The 27,981-nt window shown below is 40.8% G+C and overlaps 2 protein-coding genes across 6 annotated transcripts in view; one reads left to right on the top strand and one right to left on the bottom strand.

Moving 5' to 3' along the window:
- TIMM23B (translocase of inner mitochondrial membrane 23 homolog B) overlaps positions 1-8,804 on the top strand; it is a 39,537-nt gene extending 30,733 nt beyond the window's left edge. Inside the window, exons 7-8 of one of the 2 annotated variants that reach the window (XR_001110643.2) lie at positions 1,111-1,280; positions 5,827-8,804. Coding sequence is in view for 1 of the 2 variants with exons in the window: in XM_012472605.2 (XP_012328028.1) it covers positions 1,111-1,226 (116 nt within the window). In the remaining variant the exon portion in view is untranslated. Of the gene's footprint in view, positions 1-1,110 lie in introns of both variants that reach the window. The other variant, XM_012472605.2, reaches the window with a different exon arrangement.
- NCOA4 (nuclear receptor coactivator 4) lies at positions 2,694-27,007 on the bottom strand. Of its 4 annotated transcripts, none has more exons than XM_012472601.2 (10): positions 26,890-27,007; positions 14,030-14,184; positions 12,624-12,764; positions 12,353-12,441; positions 11,949-12,057; positions 10,777-10,866; positions 10,103-10,246; positions 8,103-9,107; positions 7,301-7,441; positions 2,694-4,225 (listed from the first exon to the last, which is right to left on the bottom strand). In XM_012472601.2, the coding sequence occupies exons 2-10, from the start codon at positions 14,168-14,170 to the stop codon at positions 4,220-4,222; spliced, it is 1,866 nt and encodes a 621-aa protein (XP_012328024.1). In that variant the 5' UTR covers positions 14,171-14,184; positions 26,890-27,007; the 3' UTR covers positions 2,694-4,219. The 4 variants fall into 4 exon arrangements, with proteins under 4 accessions (XP_012328024.1, XP_012328025.1, XP_012328026.1 ...); XM_012472602.2 differs by lacking the exon at positions 26,890-27,007 and adding an exon at positions 20,480-20,602; XM_012472603.3 differs by lacking the exon at positions 26,890-27,007 and adding an exon at positions 19,584-19,667.
- Between the last annotated feature and the right edge of the window lie 974 nt (positions 27,008-27,981).

Genomic DNA, 27,981 nt, shown 5'->3' with positions numbered 1-27,981 from the left:
GTGTGATGCTAGGTGTGCCTCACTACTTATTGTGGGAGATGGATGCATCAGTGCAGGAATGGGGGGGCGGGGCACTAGCACCTAACTCAAAGTGTAATTATAGCCTTTTTTTTTTTTTTTTTTTTGAGACAGGGTCTCACTCTGTCACCCAGGCTGGAGTGCAGTGGCATAATCTCAGTTCACTGCAGCCTCAACTTCTGGGCTCAAGCAATCTTCCTTACCTCAGCCTCCCAAGTAGCTGAGACCATAGATGCATGCTACCCCACCGAGCTAATTTTTCTATTTTTTGCAGAGACAGGGTTTTGCCTAGGTTGTTCTCAAACTCCTGAGCTCAAGCCTGCCTCAGCCTCCCTAAGTGCTGAGATTACAGGTGTGAGCCACCACACCTGGCCATCACAACTTGAATCTTCAAGGTTAATATTTGGAGGACCCATCCAGAGTCCAAAGGTTGTTAATACTGTTTCCAAATAGGGTGTCACCTTGTTTATATTATAGCCTTAAATCCATTGACAGTGCTAGTGGAGTTCTAAATCATATTACCAGCAGGAAATGATTTTTCTAGTTGGAACTCCAGTAATAAACTGCCGTAGGAACAAGTTTGTGAATCTGAAAATGTCAAGCCATATGTATTATGCAAGTGGTTTGGGGTATTATTGCCTGGACTGAAGTCTTGGTTTCTTGTATTAATTTAAAAACTCAATCTCCTTTTTGAGATTGAATATTAATTTACTTAAAAAATGGTCTCTCCCAGCCTGACCAACATGGTAAAACCCTAGCTAATACAAAAATTAGCCGGGCGTGGTGGCATGTGCCTGTAATCCCAGCTACTCAGGAGGCTCAGGCAGGAGAAACGCTTGAACCGGGGAGGTGGAGGTTGCAGTGAGCCAAGATGGCACCACTGCACTCCAGCCTGGACGACAGAGTGAGACCTGGTCTCAAAAAATAAAAAAAGATGTCTCTTTATTTCACAGTACTTTTTTTTTTTTTTAGACGGAGTCTCACTTGTCTCCCTTGTCAGCCCATTTCACAGTACTTTTTATTTAACCCTTCCATGCTAGGGTACTATGCAGTACACAGCTGTTTCATTTTCCTTTTGTCTTCCTTTCCCAGGTGGTCTTCGAGGGATAGCACGAGGTGGTCTGACAGGACTAACACTTACCAGCCTCTATGCACTATATAATAACTGGGAGCACATGAAAGGTTCCTTGCTCCAACAGTCACTCTGAAGATTTTGCCAACTCATGAATGGAGGACACTTCAGTAGACATCTAGACCATTTTGTAAGTCAGACTGGAGTTATTCTCTCTTCTACCCTATAATTAGTTTGAAAAATTAGAGATTTTGATTTGCTGTGATGAATATCTTGGATGGTTGACGAAGACTGGCACTCGTTCCAGCTATTAGTGAGTTGAAGCCAAAGCCCTTTGGTGACTCAGTGAGCAACATGGTTCTCTCTTCTCCTTTGGAGAAGATCTTGCACGTATCTGTTCTTCTCCCCCATGAACTAGAAAACCACTTACTTCCAGAATTCAGTTCGTGCTTGTCAGTACTGTATCACCAAGTCTGTTCATTTAATGATCCAAAACTGTAATGCTGCACTGTATTCCAAATAAAGGGTAAAAACAGAACCAAAGTTCTAACTCCAACACACAAATATAGTGGTTGTCTCCATTTAAAAGTATCTACCTGGGTATTAAATGAAAGGTCCTCTTGGCATTTTCTGCCTGTATTAAGGCAAAACAACATTTTCATGTTTGTGTTGAAATCAGCTACTGTTGGCTAGGTGTGGTGGCTGGCGAATCCCAGCACTTTGGGAGGCCAAGGTGGGCAGATCCGTAGGTCAGGATTTCAAGATCAGCCTGGCCAACATGGTGAAATCCCGTCGTTACTAAAAATACAAAAATTAGCTGGACATGGAGGTGTGTGTCTGTAACCCCAGCTCCTTGGGAGATAGCTGAATGTAGTTGAGTCTGGAGAATCGCTGGGACCCAGGATGGGGAGGCTGCAGTGAGCTGAGATCATGTCGCTGCACTCCAGCCAGGTGACAGAGCTTAACTCCATCTCAAAAAAGAAAAGACTGAGCTACTGGTAGCATTCAGCAGTACAGCTGATGCTAAACTGTCTCAAGATATTTCAAGTTAAATATTAGACTGGTATGCTAGAACAATCCAACAATCTTGCTTAATTCCATACATATTAACTCCTTATTAGGAATAATTAAGAGCTATATGTTTTTCAAGGAAGCTTTAGGAAAGCTAAAGGTCATGAGGCCAAGTTGTTTAATTTCTGAGTTTTCTCATCCACAGTATGAAGTTAATCGTGTATAACTGCACTACAGGTTATACACGTAAATATTACTGTATTAAACACCTGGTGGCTATATGATTGGAGAAAGTAAACTAGGGCCTTTTTGGATGCATCTAGTATGAGGAATCCAGTAGAAAGACACTGAGTTCTAGCTGAAGTCCCATAGGTTTTTTTTTTTTTTTTTCCAATAGATGTGAATAGTTTTCATAAAAGACTGAAAATAGAAGTTAATGTTCCTAATTGTTTGCTAATTTAAGATTTCATAAAATACACTGATGTTATTTTTATGTTCAAGCTGTTTCTCAGATGTATTCCTAACCAAAAGTTACTGCATTTATGTAACACCACATTTTGTGAAGATAGTTTTACAAATAACATGCAACAACTATGGCTGTTACGCTTTTAATGGAGGCAGATACAAAATTCCTCAATGCAAAAGAATGTTTTACATACTCATTAACATAGTGATTAATGTAAATTATATTTTGACAATGTAAAATACAGTGTATTTGGCCTCAAAAAAGAAACTACAGAGTTAGCTGCAACTTAAGATAACTGAAAGGCTCCTTATGTTGTTTTTGCCCACCACTTTATTATAATAGTTCTAAGTGATATCTGGGGAGGGAATTAAAAAATAATACGAAGCTCTTTCCAGCTGTGGTTCAAAGAACTCTCAGTGAAGCTGTATGGCAATGATTTTGTGGGACCATGAAGCAACAGGCAGTTAAGAAACTTACCAGTTTCAAAGTCTGGAAAGCAGCAAAGATATCTTTAGAGAATTTAAAAACATTATAAACCCCACTTCTCTCCTACAGAGACATTTTAAAGTATGGACATAACTTTAAGGAGATTGAGAAAACATCAGTAGTTTTTATAAAGCTTCAATGAACACCCCAAGGCACAAGTGTTGAAAACAGCCTATTCACTAAAACATCACCTTTGAAGTTACAGGTGTGCTGTGCTTGCAGGACGACTGTATCCCTAGTTAAAAGCACCAGGTGTCAAGCTCAGCTTCCATTTACACAGGATGCACCAATAATTCCATTTACACAGGATGCACCAATATAGTGAATAGTTCAAGTACTATACTACATTTCCAACATGTCTTTGCCTATTTGCTTAGTTGGTACTGGGGTTCTTTTAAACCCCGTAGGTCTACAGAATATTTTAAAAGGCTATAACTACCTCAAAAATAGTCTTGAAATAATACTGAACCCTTCTAAAACAGCTCATGGGATATTTTAGTAACATTTACAGAAAGAAAAAAATTTGCAGTAGCTGAGTTTCAAGTGAATAGTAATGTAGAACACGTAGGCTAAAATGTTGGGTAATGTCAAAAATTGCCAAGATTATTAATACGTATTTTGGTAATCACTATTAGCCAGGTTAATTTTTTTGTGCAAAATACACTATATATTAATAGAACAGGAAAATCATCATTTGAGACCACTAACAAGAAAACCCACAGCAAGAGAAGCATCTAGGGCAATTAAACGTTAGGGAAGTTTACTAGCTTTAGAATATATCATCAGTATACCTCGATTACAGAAATATTTCATTTTTAAAACTAGAGTGAGTGTTTTCATGTACTTTTAGTAATGACCCAATCTAAGGAGCCTTGGAGGCTTGTGAAAAAGATATATCCACAAAGATGCTGCATTTCTAGTGTGTGAGTAAATTAACACTTCTGTAAGAAGGAAGGAACTGAATCACCTCAGCATCATTAAACAGCATTTTTCTTTTAAACAGTAACTCAGAAATCTGATGACTCACTTTGCTTTACTAGTTCAAAATTGGGTGAGAGAAGAACTAAGCTAACTGGTCAGACCCAGAAACACAATGATTCGGCAAGCTGCAGTCACTCAGCTCATGATGTGTGATAACTGGCAGAAAGGCGGCTCATCTCTTGTCTTCACATCTGTAAACAGACACCCACGGATAAGTTAATTCACTGGAGAATAAAAGCAAATTTTCTCTTCCTTAAAGCTCTGACTCATTTCCCAACACAGGAATACCTTGTTAAATTTTTTACAAATTGATGGTTTGTGTCATGAACTGTGCCCATTAAAGATGCTAAACTTTTCATCAATAAATGTATGTCTTGAATGCCCACCAAAAAGCCTTTCCCCATTTCTCTTCCCTCTCCTTAGGCCTCCCTATTCCCTGAGACAAAGCAAGATTGAAATTAGGCTAATTAATAGCCTACAATTGCATCTAAGTGTTCAACTAGAAGGAAGAGTCTCCATCTCTTACTTTATTTTAATCGAAAGCCAGAAATGATTAAACTTAGTGAGAAAGTCATGTTGAAGGCCAAGACAGGTTGAAAGCTGGGCATGTTTTTGCATTAGCCAAGCTGTAAGCACAAAGGCAAAGTTTTTTTGTTTTTTTGTTTAGCTTCTCATTCTCTGGCTGAAAAGTTCTTGAAACTAGAAGTGCTACTCCAGTGAACACAAGAATGATTTAAAAAGCAAACAGCCTTATTTCTGATATGGAGAAAGTTTTAACGGTCTTGATAGAAGATCAAACTAGTCACAACATTCCCTTAGGCCAAAGCCTAACGCAGAGTAAAGCCCTAATTCTCTTCAATTTTATGAAGGCTGAGAGAGGTAAGGAACCAGAAGTTACATTTGAAGCTAGCAGTGGTTGATTCTATTTAAGGAAAGAAGCCATCTTCATAGCAAAAATGCAAAGTGAAGTGGCAAGTTATCTAGAGGACCTAGCTAAGATAATAGATGAACGTGGCTACACTCAACATTTTCAGTGCAGATAAAACAACTTTCTATTGGAAGAAGTAGTCATCTAGAACTCATAGCTAGATAGGTAAGTCAATGCCTGGCTTCAGAGGACAGGCTGACTCTCATTAGGGACTAACGCAGCTAGTGACTTCTTTTTTTGGAAACAGGATCTTGCTCTGTCAACCAGGCAGGATTGCAGCAGAGCTATCATAGCACACTGCAGCCTTGACCTCCCAGGCGCAAGCAATTCTCCCACCTCAGCCTCCTGCGTAGCTGGGACTACAGGCATGCTTCACCATACCCAGCTAATTTGTTAATTCTTTTACAGACAGGGTCTCTGTATGTTGCCCACACTGGTATTGAACTGGGCTCAAGCAGTCTTCCCACCTCCACCTCCCAAAGTGCTCAAATTGCAGGCCTAAGCCAATGGTGGCTATGTTGAAGCCAGTGCTCAATTCCAGAAATCCTAGAGCCCTTAAGAATTATGCTAAATCTACTCTACCTGTGCTCTAGAAATGGAACAACAAAGCTTGGATGACAGTGCACCTGTTTACAGTATGGTTTACTGAATATTTTAAGCCCTTTGTTGAGAACTGCTCAGAAAAAAATATTCCTTTCAAAATACTACACTCATTGACAGTGCACCTGATCACCCAAAACCTCTGGGGATGTAAAAGGAGATTAATGTTTTTATGTTTGCTAATACCACATCCAGTTTGCAGCCTATGGGTCAAGGAGTAATTTCAACTTTCAAGTATTATTTAAGAAATACATTTTTTTTAAGGCCCTAGCTACCTATGTTCCTCTGATGGATCTGGGCAAAGTAAACTGAAAACCTAGAAAGGATTGATGCCAGGAACACTATCATGACTCATGAGAGGAGGTCAAAATATCAACATTAACAGGAGTTTGAAAGAAACTGATTCCAACCCTCATGGATGGCTTGGAGGAATTCAAGACTTCAGTGGAGGAAGTAACTGCAGATGTGACGGAAACAGCAAGAGACCTAGAATTAGAAGTGGAGCCTGAAGATGTGACTGAATTGCTGCAATCTCATGATCAGACTTAAACAAATGAGTAGTTGCTTCTTATGGATGAGCAAACAGTGATTTCTTGAGATAGAATCTACTCCTGGAGGGTGGGTGTGGTGGCTCATGCCTGTAATCCCAGCACTTTGGGAGGCTGGGAGGGCGGATCACAACATCAGGAGTTCAAGACCAGCCTGGCCAATGTGGTGAAACCCCATCTCTAATATAAAAATTAGCTGGGCATGGTAGCATGTGCCTGTAATCCCAGCCACTCAGGAGGCTGAGGCAGGAGAATTGCTTGAACCAGGACCCAGGAGGCAGAGGTTGCAGTGAGCCGAAATCATGCCACTGCACTCCAGCCGATGCTACAGAGCGAGACTCCAACTCAAAAAAAAAAAAAAAAAATCTACTCCTGGAGAAGATGCTGTGTACATTGCTGAAGTGACAACAAAGGATTTAGAACATTACACAAACTTAACTGATAAAGCAGCCACACGGTTTGATTTCAATTTTGAAAGTTCTACTGTGGATAAAATGCTATCACACAGCAACAGATGTTACAGAGAAATATTTCATGAAAGAAAGTCAATCAATGCAGCAAACTTCATTATCTTATTTAAAGAAACAGACACAGCCATCCTAGCCTTCAAGGAGCTACTATCCTAATCAGTCAGCAGCAATCAACAAGGCAAAACCCTCCACCAGCAAAAAGATTACATGTTAATGGCTCAGATGACCATCAGCATTTTGTTATAATAAAGTACTTTTTAATTGACGTATGTATATTGTTTTCTTAATGTTATTAAGACTTAAATAATGTTATTGCAGACTTAAAGTACAGTGTATTATAAATAACTTTTATATGCAATGGGAAAACAAAGTATTTGTGTAGCTCACTTTATTGGGATATTTACTTTATTGCAGGGGCCTGGAACCAAACTCACCTTTGAGGTAGGTCTATAAGCTACTAGAATCCACATGGGATCTGAAAACTCCCCCAAAGTTACATCTTGAAAGTTCACTTTGAAGTATGCCTAGTTAGTTCATAAAGCAAATTCAATTAAAATACATGAACTTTTTATGAGCTCCCCCTGTTTCACCCTCAGTTGCCTAACATACATATTGTTAAAAGGGATATGGTTCAATAAGCCAAGCATGACTTCCTATGTAAGACAAAACATTTATAAATAGCTATAATCTGTAATTCCCATGCTGGTGGTATGTACCCACCTGTAGAGGAGTTCGATATAACCACTTCTCTTTATCAACTTTAAGCTGCATACAGGCAAAGAGATCACAAACTGCAGGGAGGCCGTAATGGTCTGGGGGGAACTTATGTTCCTCCTGTAGAGGTGAATTAAGTAATACTTCCTGCAATACAAGAAAAGAGGTTGCTTCATGGAAACTAGGAGGCATGAGACCAACTTTTTTTCCATAAAGGGTCTATACAGAATAATTTAAATGTTGGCCATTCTCTCTAACAACCAAAAACAAAGGTGAAATTGTTATTTCCACCCCAAATATTTGCCATAAATAGCAGTAGAACAGGCTAGATTCTTTTCTTTCCTGAAAGATGGGGTTTAGGCCTGAAAAATGCACAAAAAACCCCATACATCCTTCATTCTAAATTTAGTATTTAACATATTCAACGATCTGGCTGGTTTGCAAGGTTTGGGATTATGAAATATAAAACTCTAGACCAGGTGTGGTGGATCACACTTATAATCCCAGCAGTTTAGGAAGCCAAGGCAAGCAGATCACTTGAGCTCAGGAGTTCAAGAGACCAGCCTGGGCAACATGGTGAAACCCCATCTCTACCAAAAATACAAAAAAATTGGCCAGTCATGGTGGTACACACCTATGGTCCCAGCTACTTGGGAGGCTGTGGTTGGGGGAATGACTAGAGCCCGGGAGGGGGAGGTTTCAGTGAGCCAAGATTGCACCACTGCACTCCAGCCTGGGTGACAGAGACCTCATCTCAAAATAAATAAAAATAAAACTCAGAAACTGCTATTTTGATGTTTATGCTCACCTGGGCCTTCTTTCGAAGCAGCCACTTGTCTTCTCCAGAGGATAACTGGCTGAGGTTGCCCATCTTTTTTCCTGGCAGGACCCAGTCTGCTGTGTTAAAGGGACACCAGAAAGTGCTCATAGGGCTTTTAAGCTTTTGTTTGCCAGCTCTGTCTTCAGTACTAGGCACTTCCTTGGGACTTCCTTCTTTGTATAGGGGCCTGATAAGCCACTCCGACAAGGGGCTGTTCTTTATGACTTGGAAGGAATCAGCAATTCTAGAAGGAACCATTGCCTTTGGTGCTTTAGGTTGTTCTATTACTTCTTTTCTAGAAGGACAGAGCCACATATTCAGGGAATCTTTATGCTTCTCAGGCTCAGGTTTGGGTTCTATGGGCATCCCATTTTTATCCTTTCCTTCTTTCTTCAGAAGCCATTTATACAGAGCCTCCTTCTCACAATTCTCATCACACACACACTCTGCAAAGCTTGTGCAGGGCTCATTGGCTCTGCACACCTCCTCTACCTTACATGGGTCCTGACGGTTCTGGACAAGCCAATCCTCTGTAACCACACTGGGGGTGGACAATGGTTTCTTGGCCTCCAAGTGGTCATTCAGGCACTTCAGATTGCCCAGGTTTTCAATCTCCACACCTTTGGGCTGGTTTCCCTGACAGTTGGTACAGGAGTCAGTCTTGACAAGCCAATCATTCACATTATAGGACTGGAACAAGAGCTTAAACTTCTCACTGATTTCATGACTGCCATTCTCAGGCTTCCCCAGCTTATGGGATTCCTGGGGAGTCACCAGCCAATCTGATAAGTCCATCTTATCTTGATCAGAAAGCTCTAGATCTTCAACCTTTTCCACTTCAGTGGAGAAAGAACTACCAGTGGAATGGCTGTTACACTTTTGATAACTTGGTTTTTCAGGAACTTCCTGTTGCTGACTCTTGAGGAGCCAGTTTTCTAAGTCCTTTAGGTTTCCCCAGACATTACTGAAGAAATTGCAGGCTCTGGAAGAAGTCTACACAAAAAGTACACAGTATTAGTTTGGCAAAATAATGATGACTGCTTTGGAGATTCTGTCTGCATATTTACTGTCTTGCCCAGTGTTTTAAAATTTAAGTACACAAAGCCAAAAGGCAAGGTATTTCCCTGTTTAGATATTCTTATCTGATAGAAGAGGGCTAGTATCTCTGTGTAATATGCCTTTACAAATAAAGAATGCAAAAAATGGTCAAAGGATATGATCAGGCAAGTCATCAAAGAAGCCTAATAAACATGAAAATACTCAACCTCCTTACTAATGGAAGAAAAACCAAAAGCAAAATTCTATTTTGTGTCGAATTCAGACAAAAAAACTTAAATGATTATTACTCTTAGGCTTCAGGGAAGCAGGTACTCTAATATTCTGCTGGTGAGACTATAAACTGTTGGCAACTTCCTGGAAAGCCAAATTGGCAGTATGTATCCAAAATCTTTAAAGGGTATGCAAACTGCCCTTTAAATGTACTCCTAAGGAACTAATCAAGAATGTACACAAATAACTGGCTCCTGGATGTTTAGGGAATCCTTGTTTATATCCAGAAAAACTTGAATTTAAATTACAGCCAATCAATGATATACTATTAAATACTTTATAGAAGAAATGACAGAGAAATGTTACCACTATACTGGTCAAAAAAATCTACTTACCAAAACAGGACTTACAGAATGATTCTTTTAAAATATATATGTATAGAAAACTGAAGTATATAAATACTTAACTTTCATTGTTACAGTGTTTTTCTCTGTGTTGAGATTATGAGTTTGTGGGCTTTTTTTAAGGTAAAATTATTTATTTTTAAAATTTTCTATGATGAAGGGTTCTTTACTTTCTAAACTTTCTATGACGAAGAGACTATTAATAAATGTTTACAGACTGCAACCAAAAACTTAACAAAGACACATACTACTGATTAGTAACTAACCCCATCTACTGCTGTGTCTACTGTAAAAACAATAAAAGCAGCAACAGACCTGACTATTCTCCAAGGTCTGCTTTTGGGTGAGCCAGTCTTGGGGGTTGGTGCTGGACATGTAAGGAGCCTGATGACCACCGGCAGGTTTGCTTCCAAGGAGCCATTCGCTGAGAGGGACAGCTGCAATACTGGATGCTGACTTCTGTTAATCACATAATACTTTGCTGCTTAATAAGGAATGTCAAAGGCAGTAGAAAGTTCACCAGAAAAGAGAAGAGCAGCTCTCTAATCTTGGCTTGCAACGGACCCTGGGCAAGTCATGTGCCTTCCCAGAGCCTCAATTTTCACAATTATAAAACAAGAGACAGCTGATCTCTAGGGTTCTCAACTAAAACATCTAGAATCCTTTATTTACATTGCCATTCCATTTAGAAATATATCATCTCTACAAAGTATAAAGAGGATCCCTCAAAGAGAGCCAGTATCAATAAGACAGCTAATGATAATTTCCTATGAACTGACTAATAATTACTTTATCTGTTAATCAGCCCCAACAAGACATCTAAATTTCTATTTGGCATTCAGTCTCAAGGAAAGCATTCAATTTCATAAACTAACTCATTGCCACTTGTACTTCTTTACAAATAGTAGCATTTTTTAATGCTATATAAAACCCAAATGAAATATAAGGCAAGTAATGATTCAATTACCTGAAACAAAATGATACTTTACCTGTTCTGGCACTGGGATATAGCCTCTCTTCTCCAGGAAGGGCCCAATATTTGATGAACTAGCATGAGCCATCAAGTGCTCAGGAATTTGCTATGAAAGAGACAATTTAATCATGTTATTTATGCTGTGCTACCAAAAAAGTGAAATTATAATTCAAAATTTCAAAAGTGTTAATGCATTACCATTTCATTAGAAACATCGTTCACAGTAAATCCCATGACTTACAAAGTAGTTATCAAATTTGAGAGTACTCTACCACGTAAATATCATATAAAAAATCTTTACCAGCTGGGTGAGGTGGCTCATGCACTTTGGGAGGCCAAGCTGGGCAGATGACCTGAGGTTGGGAGTTTGAGACCAGCCTGACCAACATGGAGAAACCCCATCTCTACTAAAAATACAAAATTAGCTAGGCATGGTGGCGCATGCCTGTAATCCCTGCTACTCGGGAGGCTGAGGCAGGAGAATCACTTGAACCTAGGAGGCCGGAGGTTACAGTGTTCCATTACATTGAGCTGAGATTGTGCCATTGCACTACAGCCTGGGCAACAAGAATGAAACTCAAAAAATCTTTACCAGAATTGGTTGTATTACCATTTTTAACAAGACTCAAATGTTTGGTTCTTTATTAAAAACTACTCAAGCCATAAATTTTACAAAAAATATATCAAAAGCATTTAGAGATATACATGAAGTATTCCAAAGACTATCACTGAGTCTACTATATTCCAAGAACTACCAATCTAGGCAACTTAATCAGAACATATTTTTTTTTTTAAGGCAGAGTCTTACTCTGTAGCCCAGGATGGAATGCAGTGGCACGATCTCGGCTCACTGCAACCTCTGCCTTCTGGGTTCAAGCAATTCTCCTGCCTCAGCCTTCCAAGTAGCTGGGATTATAGGCGCCCACTGCCATGCCCAGCTAACTTTTTTGTATTTTTAGTAGAGACAGCGTTTCATCATGTTGGCCAGCCTGGTCTCAAACTCCTGACCTCAAGTGATCTGCCTGCCTCGACCTCTCAAAGGATTACAGGCATGAGCCACCATGCCTAGCCAAGAACATGAAATTTTTGAAGCTAATCAAATTCTCAAGAAAGCCATTATTCATAGTAATTGTTTTTTTAAGGCCACAGATTTGAGAAGTGCCCGATGAAGCATATGAGATTACTCACAATGGTTTTGAGAGACCCAAAGGTGGTGATGGTCTGGCGCAGAGCAGTTGTGTCAGCTTCAAAAAGCAGGACAGTTGAATCTTCAGGCTTAAGGGTCAAACTGCCCAGTCTGGGGGAAAAAAACAAAATTTGGCTATTTTTAAGAAATACCTGTTTCATTAACTTCATCTCAAAACAAAAGCCAAACTGTGAGTAATTTTAAATGATTACATTTCACTAAAAAACTCAACCAAAGGTAGACGTCTTATTAATGTATCAGCAAATATAATATTAAATATATGAAGCAGAATGATCTTAGCAACACAGAAGTTAAATACAACACATGCAATGAGTTACAAAATCGACTTTCTTTTAATATACCAAAGTTAGAGCCAAAAGTTAAAATAAGCAAAAAGGGTCATTACCTCTCCAGGCACACAGAGACTTGATTGGCTAGATCTTTGTTTTGGGTACACTCCAGTTGATGAGTAAGACAATTGAACTGGCCCAATAACTAAAAGAAAAATGAAACCGTCTAGCCACAATGATACCAAAAGCACCAAATATACTCAATTTAACAAATAGACTTGAGATTAAACTTTTATCTGATCTATATTAACACTGCATTACAAGGAAGATATTCTCTGGCAACCAGAAACCATGCTTAAACCAATTCTAGCCATGCAGTCACCTTACCCAGTACAGCTGCTGAGCTTGCTGCTGAAGTGTCTCCTCTTTAAGCTGATAGATAAGGTCCACCTGTTCGTATAGCCACACCTCACGGCTTCTGAGGCATTCCAGGTGACGGCTTATGCAACTGTGAATCTGAGCTTTGACCTAGGAAACATATACATGTTAGCTTCCTAGTGTTATAAGCCCAAAGAATGATGTTTCCCACAGAACAGTGAGGTTCTGAAACTTTTTTTTGTGGGAAGAGGGGCTCGTAAATCCTTATTATTATCTAATGACATCTATGAAGTATCTCCCCCAGAAAAAAATGCTTATTTTCAAGATTTTGCCTATAATTTCAGGGTTTAGTGTCCCAAAGCCTACCCAAGGACCCACTAAAGCCCTATGGACCCTAATTTAAGAATCCCAACCATAAAGGCATACCTAAACTCTAAAATCCTCCTTCAATACCCATCCTTCTAAGAGGATTAGGTTTAATTTGGGTGTACTTATCAAGAGAAAACACAAGAATGTACCAGGAGATACTGATCCCCCTCAGTTTTCTGCGTAATTTTAAAACCTATGGCTTTACAAGTTTATCAACAGAATAAAGACAGAGTGTTAACTTAATAGCTAGCCTTTAATAGCTAGCCCCTTATCTCTTTTCTCACCCCAACAGAATGAGCAGTCCATTCACAGCAGACCAATTCAGTAATGAGATGTGCCACCACATGTCAACAGCTAGAAGACCATTAGGGTGGACAATTTAAGTGAATTTATAAACAAATGTTTCTGGACGCATAAACAGTGATTGAAACAGGGCTAAATATAAAAATTCCAAGGGAAAAAGTCAAAACAGGCCATAAATTATCCATGACAATACACAAAAGAAACTACACTTTAAAACACATTTTTTTCTGCTTAATAAAGTTGTGTTTTAAAGTCATGTAATACTTGGCTACCACACACAACAACAAAATATTACTGGAAGCAACAACAGATTTCACTCTGGCTTGCCCTAACAGATATTCATTTACAGAACCATACCATTAAGCAGTTAAAAGATGATGGGAAGGATGCTCAAGTGCATCCTTCATGCATCAAGAGGATGCAGTTGAGAGGATACTGCTCACTCATTTTGTATTTTTACTGATTACAGTGCCTGAGGAAATACACAGAGTAGTAATCAAAAATGCATGCTAAATAGAATTTTCTAGAATGGCATAGGGTTTTCCAGATTCTTCCAGCATCTGCTTTATTTCCCCTTGGGATGAAAGGCACCAGTGTACCAGGCAACTGACTAGGATCAAGTAGACCATGCAAGGCATGGAGTGAAATTTTTTGCTGGCACAGAGAGACCAAGTCCTTGGCCATGCCCTAACCAGCCCTGTGACAAGAGTCCAGACAAGGGAAGAGAAAAGCACATGTCACACCTCTCGCAAGTTATCTTTAATTTGCTGCTCAGCCCGGAGAACTCCACCAATAGCAAGTTCCAAGTCCCTCCGTGCATCACTACATCTCAAAAGGGGTTCTCTATTACTGGAGCTGCCACTCTGGTCTTGGAAGGTATTCATTCTGCTCACTGCTCCTTTAAAAGAAAAAAAAATATATAAATAGCACCATAATTACAACCAAAAACCACCTTCAATCATCCCTCAAATGATCATTCCAGCCAACTCCCATTACTAACTACTTAGATTACTTCCAACACTGGACCTAGCACAAAAGACACTTTTAATAAATATTGTCTACTCCCTCCCCTCTACCACTGCTCCTGCCATAAAACTCTATAGTCTACTTTAGTGACCCTTTACATGTGAACAGCTATTTCTGGAAAAATACACTAAATGTCCTGAATCAACAGAGTACATAGTGTCCAGAAAAGTTAAAAGAACATTAGAATATAATTTTCTATTTATAACACGTAGTCATAAGAGGCATGTGTTCCTCTTTGCAGATTTAGAGACGAAGACTAAAAGGTATGGAAGTATCTTTGATTACTTTGAAAATAAGCTGCAAACAATCTGATACACAAAGTTTAGAACACTGTTTAGAAGATGTAATTTTTAATTTCCCCTTTTAGGTAGAACTTTTTTTTATTTAGGAAGAACTTAAGAAAGACTTCATAGCTAGGAAGCTCTCAAAAATATAACACAGAGCCAGGCACAGTGGCTCACACCTGTAATCCCAGCACTTTGGGATGCCGAAGGGGGTGGATCACTTGAGCCCAGGAGTTTGAGACCAGCCTGGGCAAAATAAAGAGACCCCATTTCTACAAAAAAAAAAAAAAAAAAAAAAAAAAAAAAAGCCACATTTGGTGATGCGCACCTGTCATCCCAACTACTTGGCAGGCTGAAATGGGAAGATCACCTGAGCCCAGGAGGTTACAGCTGCAGTGAGCCGTGATTGCACCACTGTACTCCAGCCTGGGTGAGAGAGTGAAACTCTGTCTAAAAACAACAACAAGAAAGAATAACAGATACATAGATACATGTTTTTATATATAGAAAACTATATATAATATATAATACAATGTGTATAACATTTTATGTGACAAAATGATTTTACATGATTCTGATACAAAGGAGACACAGAAATTGGAATGGGTAAATACAGAGTTCTCTAATAAGCTCAGGTTTAGAAGCGATAAGAAATAGGAATGGGAATAGCATATAATGATATAATGAGATTGCAACATAAGAGTGTCAGTAAAGCCACAAAGTAAAACTTGACAAAAGCTACTGGAAAAATAATGACATGGTTTTTAAACACTGAGAAAAAGGCAGTGGTGATTACTAGAACCCAGAAGAGATTCACTGAGCCCTGTGATACCAAGTTATTTCCTTCTGGATTGTTTTACTAAACTGGCAAGTCAAATAATGCTGTAGACACAAAGGGATGACAGGAAGACTTGTGGCAAGACCGTATGTTATCACTGTGGACAAAGTATCATCTAAAGAGAAACACAATTAAACTGAATACTAAGATTATTTTTTACAAAATACTCAAAAGATGACAGACTAGAGCCAGTTTGTAAAGTTTTTAGAGGCACATCCCTGTTTTTCCTAATTACCGGTATGAAAACATAGAAGACAAACATTAAATCTGGAAGTAACATGGGGCTGTGACAGAATCAGATTCCAAAACAATCTCTACACAGCTGTTAAATCTTACAAAACATAATGTAAGTTTTTTATACTTTAATCAGGGAGGGCAAGGAAGAGAATAATTCCTTTTTAACGAGTGGAAATCTTTAATCAAAAGTAAATTCTCTGTGAATTCGCAGTGTGCTGGGTCTGTGGGAAAAATAAGTTACATACTATTTGTCTATATTTACCAATAGTGTTTGTCACAGGATTAACCTCTTCCATTATTAGACTATTATGATCCAATTATTATTAAACTAAATTCAAAACTTATTTCTGAGTAACAAGCTTTAGAAGAGGACACTTAGAAAAGGAAAAGAGGCTTCAAAACCATGAAAAACTTCTCCAGGAAGGAAGGCTGTTTAGCTGAGATAAGAGATGTATCTCCAGGAGGACATGATTACTATTCTCAAGTATGTGGAGACCTGTCAACTAGAAGAATTAAATTTATTCAGAAAAGACACAAGGGGGTAAAAAAGATTAATAGGAGGCATGTTAGGCAATATATCAAGTAACTTCCTAACAGTCTTGAAAGCAATGACTTTATCAAAGAAGCCAGCGTTGGGGTGAAAAGTGGCCCACCCAGTGTAGAGTCCTCTAAGTGGCTGACTGCCCATTTGAGACAAAGGAACTTTGGCAGGCCTTGTCTCCATCTTTAAGACTAAGTTTAGGGCCAGGTGCCTAGCTGAAAACTGGAGAGGGACAAAAGTGGTGAGTCCCTCCCTCAAAAATAATGTACTCTGAGGCAAGTGGGAAGAAGCAGCCCAACAAACTTTCTGTCCACTAATTCAGCAAAAGACTCGGATTCAGGAACTAGAGTTTCTATAAGAAACTGAACAATTCAGGAAATTTTTTAACTTTCCCTTGCTGATTTTGTTTCATCAGTCTGTTTCTACATAATCATCTATAAAAAGAAAGGGCTGCCTTAATTGGATTTCACAGAAGTCCCTGTGGAAATTTTTCCAACCTTGGACACACCAACAGTGGTTACTTTGCAGCCTCCTTTTGCATGCCATAAGCTGCCTGTGTTAGGCAGAAGTGTTAGTGTGCACTTGGCACTCACTGTGGGGACTATGAAAAATACCTGCATCACACGGGTGAAACGCTGGCTCAGATTTGGAGATCTGGAGCATGATGGGCTGCTTCACTTTGCACTTAGGTCAGTCATGCAAGACATGTTTAGCAGTCTTTCAAACATATTAACCAACCTTCTTCATCTGTGCCAACTTTCTCACTCTTAGGTCCTCACCATTTGTGTGGAATGCCACAATGCCTGGCACAGTGTAAAATTTAATCAATAAAATTAAATTATTGCTTCACAATGTCAAAATCCCAGAATTCCAGAACATATGGGAGACAAACTCAAACACATACAGTGCTGACTGTATTACTAGATTCCTAAAGCAAGTCCTCTCAATTCAATCACAAGTACTAATACTACACAATAAGAGAATACAGCAGGAGTTCACACATTGGACTTTCCCCTTATCAGCTATAGACAGAATGTAGGATGAGATTTAAAAGTTACAAAACTGATTTTTCCACACACAGTTATATTTTTTCAAATTAAAATGAATGTTATCCTTCAAAAGTCATCTTTAGAACTCATTTGTCAGCCACAAAGAAAACCTGTTTCATTTCTTTACGGTAAGTCCTGGGATGCTTGTCCCTTTGCTGCCTTTGGCTCTCTCTGTCCCTCCTCCTCCCTGTGTCGCAGTTAGAGCACAGTCAGCTTTCAGAGCCCAGATACCAAGAAAGGAGCTGTGCAAAGGCTTTCCCTCTTGCATTGTGATGAAGAGGAAGAGCTGAAATGAAGAGCCCCAACCATGGGTAAATTCAAATCACAATGAGTTGAAGCCTGAGCCAGTTGTACGAAATGTTACATCCAAAGAGACTTGTATGAGGTAACTAGTTCACATGGCCATTTTCAACAGCTATTCACCATTTGTTTCAGGTTCAAGAGCCAGAGTAGCAAGCACGACCATTAAGAGGTCACGCTGGAGTCTGACAAACCTGAATTCTGGCTGTGTCTCCAAACTTGAGACCCCTGAGCTAGTAACTTAACCTCTCTGGGCCTCAACTTCCTTAGGAAAATGGTAGACAAGGATGGTAGCCACAGAGGGCTGCAGTAAGGTTAAAGTGAGGCATTATTTGTCTACCGGCACTTAGCCTAGCACCTGCACACTGCAAGCACTCCACATTGCGGTGGTTATTGTTATCAGGTTTAGCTGGCAGGCTGTAAAGTCAACAGGCCCTGACAGAATCCTGTAGCCATTTATCAGGGCTATGACCTTGCACCATTTGCCCTTGTAGAACCTAACTTCCTAATTCTTAAGTGAGGACCATAGATTCACAAACTTAGGGGTAAGGAAGTGGTGCTTATTTAATAAATATTAGCTTTCCATCTACTCTTTCACTATACAATATGGCAAAGGGCAATCTTTTATTTACTCCAAAAACTCAATAGTCTAAACCCTCTGATATATACCAAGTATGTATACTTTCAACTGTTTTCTTACTGTAAAAAAAGTGGACCAAATCAGCTCTGATTCTAATATTCAAATCAATAAAAGATTACTAAAAATGTCTTTTTATCTTCACCATTATACTCCAAAATACTGTCTGACCATCTTCAGAAGAGGATTGCCTTAAATGTTTATTTTTTGAGACAACATCAGAAGTTTAAGTGGTTTCTAAAACTTACGTACCTCTAGGATCCCTGTCCTAATTTTGGGGGTGGAGAAGTAAAGGAGGAAGACAGAAACACACATACCCTTCAAACAAATAACAAAACCTGGAGTTTCATCAACAAGGAATTCTTTAAACTATATATGCCATGCTTACACAATGCTTTGCACAAATGTATAAAGTCTGAAGATCATGGGACCAGAATTGAGCAACTAACCACAAATGAAGCTAAGTCATTACCGTACGGCTTAACCATAAAATTTCCAAAGAGCTATAACTCTTGTGACCCCGACAAACTACAATTTAAAGCTGAAAAATATCTCCTCACAAGCCTCTCTTAAAAAACAAAAGTAAAAAATAAAGCTGAAAAAATCTTGGCCATCTCTTTAATGTAAAAACTCTCACTCTACAGATGAAGCCACAAAAGCTCAAATAGTTTAAGTAACCCATCTAAAGGGCCACAGCCAGAAGGGGTAAGCTTTGGGTTTAGAACTATAGTTCCCAAGTCTACTTCTGGGTTCTCCCTCCCAGATGAGCTTGTTCTTCCTTTAGTGTATTATCACCCATAAAGCATTTTTATTTGCCAACACTAGAGATAAAAATTAACATTCCAATGGATGACTATTGAAATAACTTCCATTAAGATTTTCACTCTATTGTCATAGTCCTCAGTAAGTTATAACCACGATTGCTCAGAATCTTCTGCCTTGGATAACACTAATAAAAATAAACAGTACCATTGTATGTCATGATAGGCTCAGAAAAAACAAAACACTGCCAAGTACCAATGCAAATCGTTCTGATTCAACGTGTGTACCACAGCCACTCCAGTTTCATTTGTCTGTAAGAATGAAAGCTCAGACTAGATCATCTCTAACCTTACCTTCCAGCTTTCACATTCTATGCCCCCTTGCCACCTGCCCCTTCCCCTCCAAAAGACTCTACTTTTTACTTATTTGCCTGGCATCCCAGTCATTGCTAAAAGGCCAAGTGCAGCATCTATCCACAGGATACCTATGTGTTCTATGATTACTACACTCGAAATACTAATTGAACAATTTGGTTATCTATGATGAGACAACCTGCATTAGACCGTCTGTACACACTTTTAGTTTAAAAAAATTATAAATTAAAAAATATTTTGCAATTTTACCTTGAGACTTTTTTTCACTTCACACATTCTTTCTTTCATCTTTTTAAGGTTATTTTTTATACAACTCGTTAACTCAAAAATTATATACATCGTACCCTAGGCCCAACCCACTTTAAATTCCTTATCAAGACAAGTAGTTTCTGAAATCCAGAACCTGGTTCTCTGTAATCTTTTTAAAACCACACAAACGTTAATATCGCAACAGATATTAACAGAAGGTAATAAACTCATTATTGAGCATTTTTAGATTTAACATTCACAGGTTCAGATTTTTCCAGCTTTATACTAGTAACAGAGAGCAATCAATCCCAGCACATCAACTTTTTTTTTTTTGAGTCGGAGTTTTGCTCTTTCGCCCAGTCTGGAGTCGCGATCTCGACTCACTGCAACCTTTGCCTTCCAGTTTCAAGCTATTCTCCTGCCTCAGCCTTCTGAATAACTGGGATTACAGATGCCCGCCACCACACTAGGCTAACTTGTATTTTTAGTAAAGACGGGGTTTCACCATGTTGGCCACGCTAGTCTTGAACTCCTGACCTCGTCACCCGCCCGCCTTGGCCTCGCAAAGTGCTCACGATCACAGGCGTGAGCCACCGCGCCCAGCACATCAACTTTCTAAAGTAGTAACTGAAAACCGACCACAAGGCGTTTCTAATTCGAAAGCAACAGTGACTCGCGCGGCTTTCAAGGCTTCCCAAATGCCCTTTGTAGGAGCACAGCAGCTTCAGGAGCCCTCGCCCTCTGGTCCCCGGAAGCCAGCAGGCTCCCAAGTCCCGGTCGCCGCTCCGCACGTATGCGCGAGGCCGCGGCGGTGTCCTGGCTCCTGCCTGACGCCAGCCCAGCAAGGCTGCCGGCCGCAAGGGCTCCTGCTGCGGCCCCAGGGTTGCCGGACGTACCTCACAGGCCAGGTCACCGACGCGCCAGCTGCCCTGCGAGCAAGAAGTTGCTTTATCCCTAATCCGAGTGCGGAAGGCCCCCGAGCCAGGGCCGTGCCTTGCCCACACGTCACACGACAGCCACCAGCGAGCTGGAGCGCTTCAGCCAGGGGCAGGGAGGAACGGAAAACTCCGCCCCTGTTGCCGCGCTCCCCGCCCATCCTCGCCGGCGCTCGCGGCCCCCGCGCAGCTCCCACGCCGCTCGGCCTCCCCACTAGGCGCCTGCTGCCCCCGCCCGTTCGCCCAAGGCGAAGCCAGCTAACGGGGCCTCCGGATGGCACCCGGGGGTCCTCTCCAGCCTCTCCTCTCCCCACTTGCTACACCCGATAATGGGTCCAACTCAATGAGAATTATACGAACTATAATGAATTATATGAACTAAAATGTTTACGACAGTACCTGGCATATAGCACTATTTACCTGTGACTATCATGCTTATGATAGCTTTCCCTTTTCTCCAAGATAATCCTCATAGCCTACATATCCAATTAGACCAGAAGATGAAATCTAGACAACGTTCTAATTCCATTTCCTTTAAGTCGATTTTTGAATGTAAAATATTCGCTCTTGTCTTGCATATAAAGCTATTTTTGTAAATAATAAGAGTAAAGCAAAATCACATGAGAAACACCAAGGGGGAACACTAAGGGGCCATCACATTCGATTAAGTAACTCTCAGTCTGAAGCCAAAGGCCTGAGAACTCAGGGGGCCACTGGTGTAAGTCCTGAAGCCCAAAGTCTGGAGAGCCTGGAGTTGTGTTGTCCAAAGACAAGAGAGGAGGAATGTATCCCAGCTCCAGCAAATAGACCTGCCTTTTCAATGTTTTTGTTCTCTCTGGGCTCCAGCAGATTGGATGGTGCCCACACACATTAAGGGTGGATTTTCCCCACCTAATCTACTCAGATTCACACCCTAATCTCCTCTGGAAACAGACACACCCCAAAACAACATATTACCAGGTTTCTAGGTTTCCTTAATCTAGTCAAGTTGACACCTAAAATTAACCATCACAGCTCTCTATTTCCTGGCCTCACTCTGGCTCTCTTGCTGTGTCCCAGAACAGCTCTCACACCCTCATCTACTGGAGAGCTATTCTATGCATAGGCTAGTTTGATTTATCTTGTGCAGCTTGGCTATCAGCTCTCTCTGCCAGCAATGCCAGTCTCTCCTCTTCTCCCTACTTGTCTGCTATCCAAGTCACCATCACTAACGACAAAGCCTTTCATGACTGAGCACCTCACTCCTCAATAGTTTTGGCCAATACAGTTGGCTGCTGCCTGCTGCATGACCACTGTAATCTGTATGGGTTTCCAGGAGGACACCTGTAATACATATTGCCCTATTGTTACATGCCTGCCTCCTGAGCCTGACGGTTTCAAGAGAGAAGAAACCATGTCTTATTGAGTTAATAGATTTGTACATCTTAATACTGAGCAGACAGCCTGGTATCAGTACCTTGGCATTACCAATCCTTCACATTCTATGTGCCACTGAATTGATATAAAGAGAAGAATGTCCCTGGCATTGTACAATGCTTGTCCCTAAGTTCAACAGAGGCCTAAGACATTTTAGACAAACAGATGGATGAATAAATGATAAATTAATGTTTAGGTTCAGACTAGCCACAGTAAGTATGGTATAGTTCTGCTTTAAACATAGATACTGTATTAATGCAGGAAGGTTTTTCAGAGGAAAAAAAATGTTTTTAGCACAAACTATTACTTTTGAGTTTTTTCAAACAAGACAAAACTGGCAAGGGTGTTGCCACTGAAAGTATGATTCCCAGAATAAGTGCTGAGATAGTGTCTTTCCTGCTGCCAGAACCACAAAGCTCAGCTTCATAGATTCACACAAACAGCAGCAAGATTGTGGGTTAAAGGGGATGCATTTACCGTATTTTACAGCCAACTCTGGGTTTTTTCCTCAGACTTGGCAGTACCACAGAAATTCTAACTGAATTTCAAGTTGAATATAGGGAACTATATTCAACTTGAAACTTCTTGCCATAACATAGCCAAGGATAGAAAAACATACTACTTATCTACTATCACAGTAATAATGCCATTTTATCCTGATTTTATATCATAAACATTTTGTAGTTCTCCCATAGAAGCCAACAAGTGATAGAATATTAATATTTTCCCTCCTCTAAAGCCTGGAAGACTAGCAGTAGTGCCAAAATAAAGTTCAAAACACACCTGAGATTATATTCTTTTGAAAGCTGTAATTGTCTCAATATTAAAAGATTTAACTTCTTACCTGTGACCAAAGTGACAAAACCTTTTAACCTACTTTGTCAGCTACTCACTACTTCACTGAACCAAACTGCCACACTTATAGAGCACTTAGGTAATGCTGCATAAAAGGAATATTAAACCCCAAACGTGCCCCCAAACACACTGCTAACCCCAAAAAGGAACATCTTGACTAATCGAGCTGAGCAAAATCAAAGATGACAACTTGGGATAAGAATGACTAAGAGTGTAGAGTCATTCATATCAGAAGTAAAAGTAGCAACCTCCAAATAATTGTTTTGAGGTATTGTAAGCTAAATGATCACTGCAATGTTATGATTTCACAATCAAAGAAGATAAGCTGAAAAGGACAATATGGCAGCTCCTCTAACTGACAAGCATACAGATAGTATTAATGCCTACTAGCCAGAGCAACAGTAGTCAACTGGGCCCCTATTCCAGCCTAGACCTCCACGTTGTTCATGTGCATTCTATGTTGAGGCAATGTGTCCAGACATAACTATATGAAAACAAAATCAAAATGGATGAAAATTTTAAAAGGACTAAAAAATAGCAAGAAGAGTAATTTAAAAAGTACCATGGACTTCTGCAGTTCTTTCATGAAACTGAACCTAACCCAATGCATACGTACTGGTTGGGTGGTCCGTTATAGCCACTTTAGACTTGCCTTTGCAACCTAACCAGTATGTGAACAGAGGCAGGGAATTCACTGCTGATTTCAGTAATGGTTGAGAAAGTACTCTGAATTAGCAGCACATTCCACTGTATATCCTAAAAAGTGACAAATCTGCATTTTCTGAGGCTAGGTGTACTTTGTTGGAAAGATCTGATGACTAATATATGTAAGGCACTTAAAATAGTGCCTGATGGCCATGCGCGGTGGCTCACACCTGTAATCCCAGCACTTTGGAAGGCCGAGGCGGGTGGATCACGAGGTCAAGAGATCGAGACCATCCTGGTCAACATGGTGAAACACCATCTCTACTAAAAATACAAAAAATTAGCTGGGCATGGTGGCACGTGCCTGTAATCCCAGCTACTCAGGAGGCTGAGGCAGGAGAATTGCCTGAACCCAGGAGGCAGAGGTTGTGGTGAGCCAAGATCGTGCCATTGCACTCCAGCCTGGGTAACAAGAGTGAAACACCATCTCAAACAAAAAAAAAAAAAAAAAAAGTGCCTGATGCACATTAAGAGCTATATAATAGAGCTCTTAATATTATAAGTATTAGCTTATAATACTTAATAATGAAAGTATTAGCTATTTTTATTGTTTTTAGTCAAAGAACGGGATATAATAAAGAAAGACAAAGTTCATTAATTTCATCACCATCATCTCTCTCCAGGACTCCTGCAGAAACCTCATGACTGCTACCTACTCTTCCCCTCCTCCCCTACCCTTCCCCTCCTGCTGCTCCTTTAGCACATCCAGGATGCTTCTGCCTCAGGGCCCTTGCACTTTCCTCCAGGTATCCTCAAGCCCAGGCCTTCACTTCCTTCAGGTGTCTGCTCGGAAGTAACTTCCTTTCAGTGAGGTCATTCCTCACCATCTTTTATTTTTAAAAGTCTTGCCTTCCATCCTCTCCCCCTTAAAATGCTTTATTACTCTCCATAGTACTGACCACAGTCTGGCATGTAGCAACCATTTATTTTCTGATCTCCCTTCAGAAAACACACTAGAAAGTAAGTTCCACATGGCAGAGACTCTGTCTTTTTGTTCACTGTTGTAGAGTAGGTGTTCAGTAATTAGTTATTGAGTAAATGAATTCAGTCAGTATTTACATATAGTCTACTATGTGCCAAGCTTTTTTAAAAAACTTATCTCATTTAGTCTCACAAACCATTAAAATGGCTATTATCATCACCATTAATTAAAAAAAAAACAAACACAGCCTTGACAAGGTTAAATATATTACCTACAGTCACAAACTTCCAAGTAGAAGAGCCAAGATTTAATCCTAGATCTCAGTCTAAAGTCCCTAACCACACCTGGTACATTGAAAGAATAATTAAGTATTAACGTATTACGTATTCAGCCAACAACTATTTATTGAGTACCTAAACTGACACTACTGTGATAGTCCCTCAGAACACAATGGTGAACCTGCCACCTAGAGGAGAATTTATATCATAGATTCACCAGGCAGAAAACACTAATTCTTTGAAATAAGAGACTGAGTTCAAAGTCCATCAGCAGTAGCAATGAGTGGTTCTGAATGCTAACATTATACGAGGGAAAATATTATAAAACATTAACCTAGGGGCTCTCAAATGGCAGGGGAGGGATATGTGTCAGGATATTCTATGGAGTTTTATGAAACCCCTACACAGGTTCCTGAGATTCTGGCACAGCTATGCTGATTTACTAAAATAGGGGTGAGGAGTATAATGTAGTTCTAAAATATATTCTCTCCCTTGGAGAAGCACATCTTCCTTTCCTTCCATAGCTCAACGTGGTTTTCCATTTCTGAAATACCTGTTTGCACAAAGGTAATAATGTAACTGTAGAGATTTATTTAGATATAAATTATCACAAAACTTTCAAAGGGTAGGACTTTCCTTAGAGACCCAAGGACAAAGGCTCTCTAGAAGGGAAGAAAGGAGAAAATGAAAGGAATGTTATTGTGCTAGACTTTACATATATTATCTCATTTACTTATCTGAGCAAATCTGCAAGCTAGCAAATCTTCAAATGAGAAAACCAACTAAATTGCCTAAGCCACAAGGTAGCAAATGAATCTTCCTCCATTGCATCATTAGGGTAAGTCTTTCTCAAATGGTCTCATGTACTTTAAAGTTGGGAAATGTCACACTAGGATCTTGGTACAGAAATGGGCTATGACTTCCTGTGCCATCTTCATTCCAATAAGTAACTCAAGAGTCTCTGTAAACTTAGTTCCAAAGTACCAAGTGCGTGGTGGAAAGGTAAGTCCATCCAAAAGCAGTTACTATGGTGAACCCGACCCTGATTAGAAAGTGACACAGCCTGAGCGTGGTGGCTCATGCCTGTAATCCCAGCACTTTGGGAAATCGAGGCAGGTGGATCACTAGAGGTCAGGAGTTCGAAACCAGCCTGTCACACATGGCGAAATCCTGTCTCTACAAAAAATACAAAATTAGCCGGGCACGGTGGTGCATGCCTGTAATCCCAGCTACTCAGGAGGCTGAGGCAGGAGAATCGCTTGAACCTGGGTGGCGGAGGTTGTAATGAGCCAAGTTTGTGCCACTGCACTCCAGCCTGGGCAACAAGAGCAAAACTCCAGCTCAAAAAAAAAAAAAGAAAGAAAGTGACACAAAAAGGTGTGGTTAAGAGGGAAAAAAGTTCTGCCTCTGGGGTCAGATAAATACTAGCACTCTGACTTCTGTCATTCTACTTCCACCATTCTTGATGGCATCATTCCACGTTAAATCCCGAGCCAGGTAAGATTACTATTATCGTTGTTCCCACCACAAGAATTTAGTTCTATGAAAATAAGGAGCATGTCCATTTTTTTCATTGCTATCCTCAACATCCTGAACATACAGGCACCAAATAAATAAATAAATGATTGTTAGTGGAATGAAACAATGAATGAGCAAGCCTCACTCTTCTCATCTGTAAAACAAACATAATCAAGCTACTTTTCGCAATTGGGAGAATTAAATGAGACGGTATGTGTTTGGCACACAAAGGACCAAAAAAACAAGTATCTTCTTTGCATTTCCACCTGACAAGCTAGAAATGGATTATGTTCCGGACTCGTATGGCAAAACAGACAGCGCGTTGCCCGAGGCCCAGGCAAGAGGCGAGAGAAGTTGTAAACTTAGAGGTGCAAAGCCAGGGGAAGGCCGGCGAGGAGTAGGAGGTGTCCGGAGCCGGGTGTGAGGAGGATCCGGGGGGAAAGCACAGGCCCGGGCCCGGCGTGTGGAGGGAAGGGGAGAAGGCCGGCCCGGGCCCAGCAGGCAGACAGGAGGAGGTGCCCGGGCCCGACGTGTGAGGGAAAGAGAGGAAAAGGCAGGCTGGGCCGGGTGGCGGCCGGGTGGCGGCCGGGTGGCGTTCGGGTCGCGAAAGGACGGACAAAGGCGAGCCCAGCGGGCCAGCGGTCATCGCGCCTCCACCCGGCCCATGGCGTTCTTACCAGGTCCGAATACTTCTCTGGACGATCCGAGGGAACCTTGGATGGACTGAGACACGACTCTACACAAACCTAGGACCCAAAGGCAGAGTTCTCGCGACAACACAATCTTCCTCCCAGGCCTCGTGCCATACGTATGACAGTCTCGCGAGATCTCCGCTCGGGTCAGCCAGAAGCCCTTGACTGCCCTCTAGAAGGTGCAGAGCGCAGGCGCACACACCCTCCCCGCCCTTGCACAGTGTCCTTTCGCTCTTCGTAAATAAATCAACTTAAATGAAGCAAACATTTTTTTTTTTTTTGAAGGCAAATTCTGTGCCGAGGACCATCCCAAGTGATTCAGATGTCCTCACAACTAGATATTATTTAGGTTCAACGTTCAGATGCAAAAATGAGTATCATAAGACACAAAAGGCCATATGATGTATGAGTCCACCTTTGCCACATTTTTTTTTGCCAAAGATTGAGTAAATAGACCGGCTGCAGGGGCTCACGCCTGTAATCCCAGCACTTTCAGAGGCCGAGGCGACTGGATCACGAGGTCAGGAGATCTAGACCATCCTGGTTAACACGGTGAAACCCGACTCTACTAAAAATACAAAAAACTGGCTGGGCATGGTGGCGCGTGCCTGTAGTCCCAGCTACTCAGGAGGCTGAGGCACGGGAATCGCTTGAACCTGGGAGGCAGAGTTTGCAATGACTCGAGATCAGACCACTGCACTCCAGCATGGGCAACAGAGCAAGACTCCGTCTCAAAAAAAAAAAAGGTTGAGTAAATAAATAAATGTCAGAGCCCAGATTCTTTTTTCTTTGAGACAGGGTCTGGCCCTGTTGCCCAGGCTGGAGTGCAGTGGCGCAATTTCAGCTCGCAGCAACCTCTTCCTCCTGGGTTCAAGTGATTCTCCTGCCTCAACCTTCTGAGTAGCTGGGATTACATACAGACATGCGCCATGGTGTCCAGTTTTAAAAATTTTTTGTATGGAGACAGGGTCTTTCTGTGTTACCCAGACTGCTCTCAAACTGGGCACAAGCGATCCTCTCACCTCACCTGGGATTACAAGCCTGAGCCACCACGGCCAGCCTACAGTCCAGATTATA

Source organism: Aotus nancymaae, unplaced genomic scaffold (genome assembly GCF_030222135.1).
Source record: "Aotus nancymaae isolate 86718 unplaced genomic scaffold, 86718_ANA_hifiasm-v0.15.2.pri h1tg000099l, whole genome shotgun sequence".
Classification (NCBI taxonomy): domain Eukaryota; kingdom Metazoa; phylum Chordata; class Mammalia; order Primates; family Aotidae; genus Aotus; species Aotus nancymaae.
The sequence above is the reverse complement of the archived record's forward strand: the minus strand, read 5'-3'. Positions and strand labels throughout refer to the sequence as shown.

Bases quoted from the DNA above. Each gene is read 5' to 3' on its own strand.
- NCOA4 (XM_064370110.1), bottom strand. The intron at 10,867-11,948 runs GTGAGTAATCTC...TCTCTTTCATAG, and splicing joins TTGGGTCTCTCAAAACCATT to CAAATTCCTGAGCACTTGAT. The intron at 9,108-10,102 runs GTCTGTTGCTGC...CTTTTTGTGTAG, and splicing joins AGACCTTGGAGAATAGTCAG to ACTTCTTCCAGAGCCTGCAA.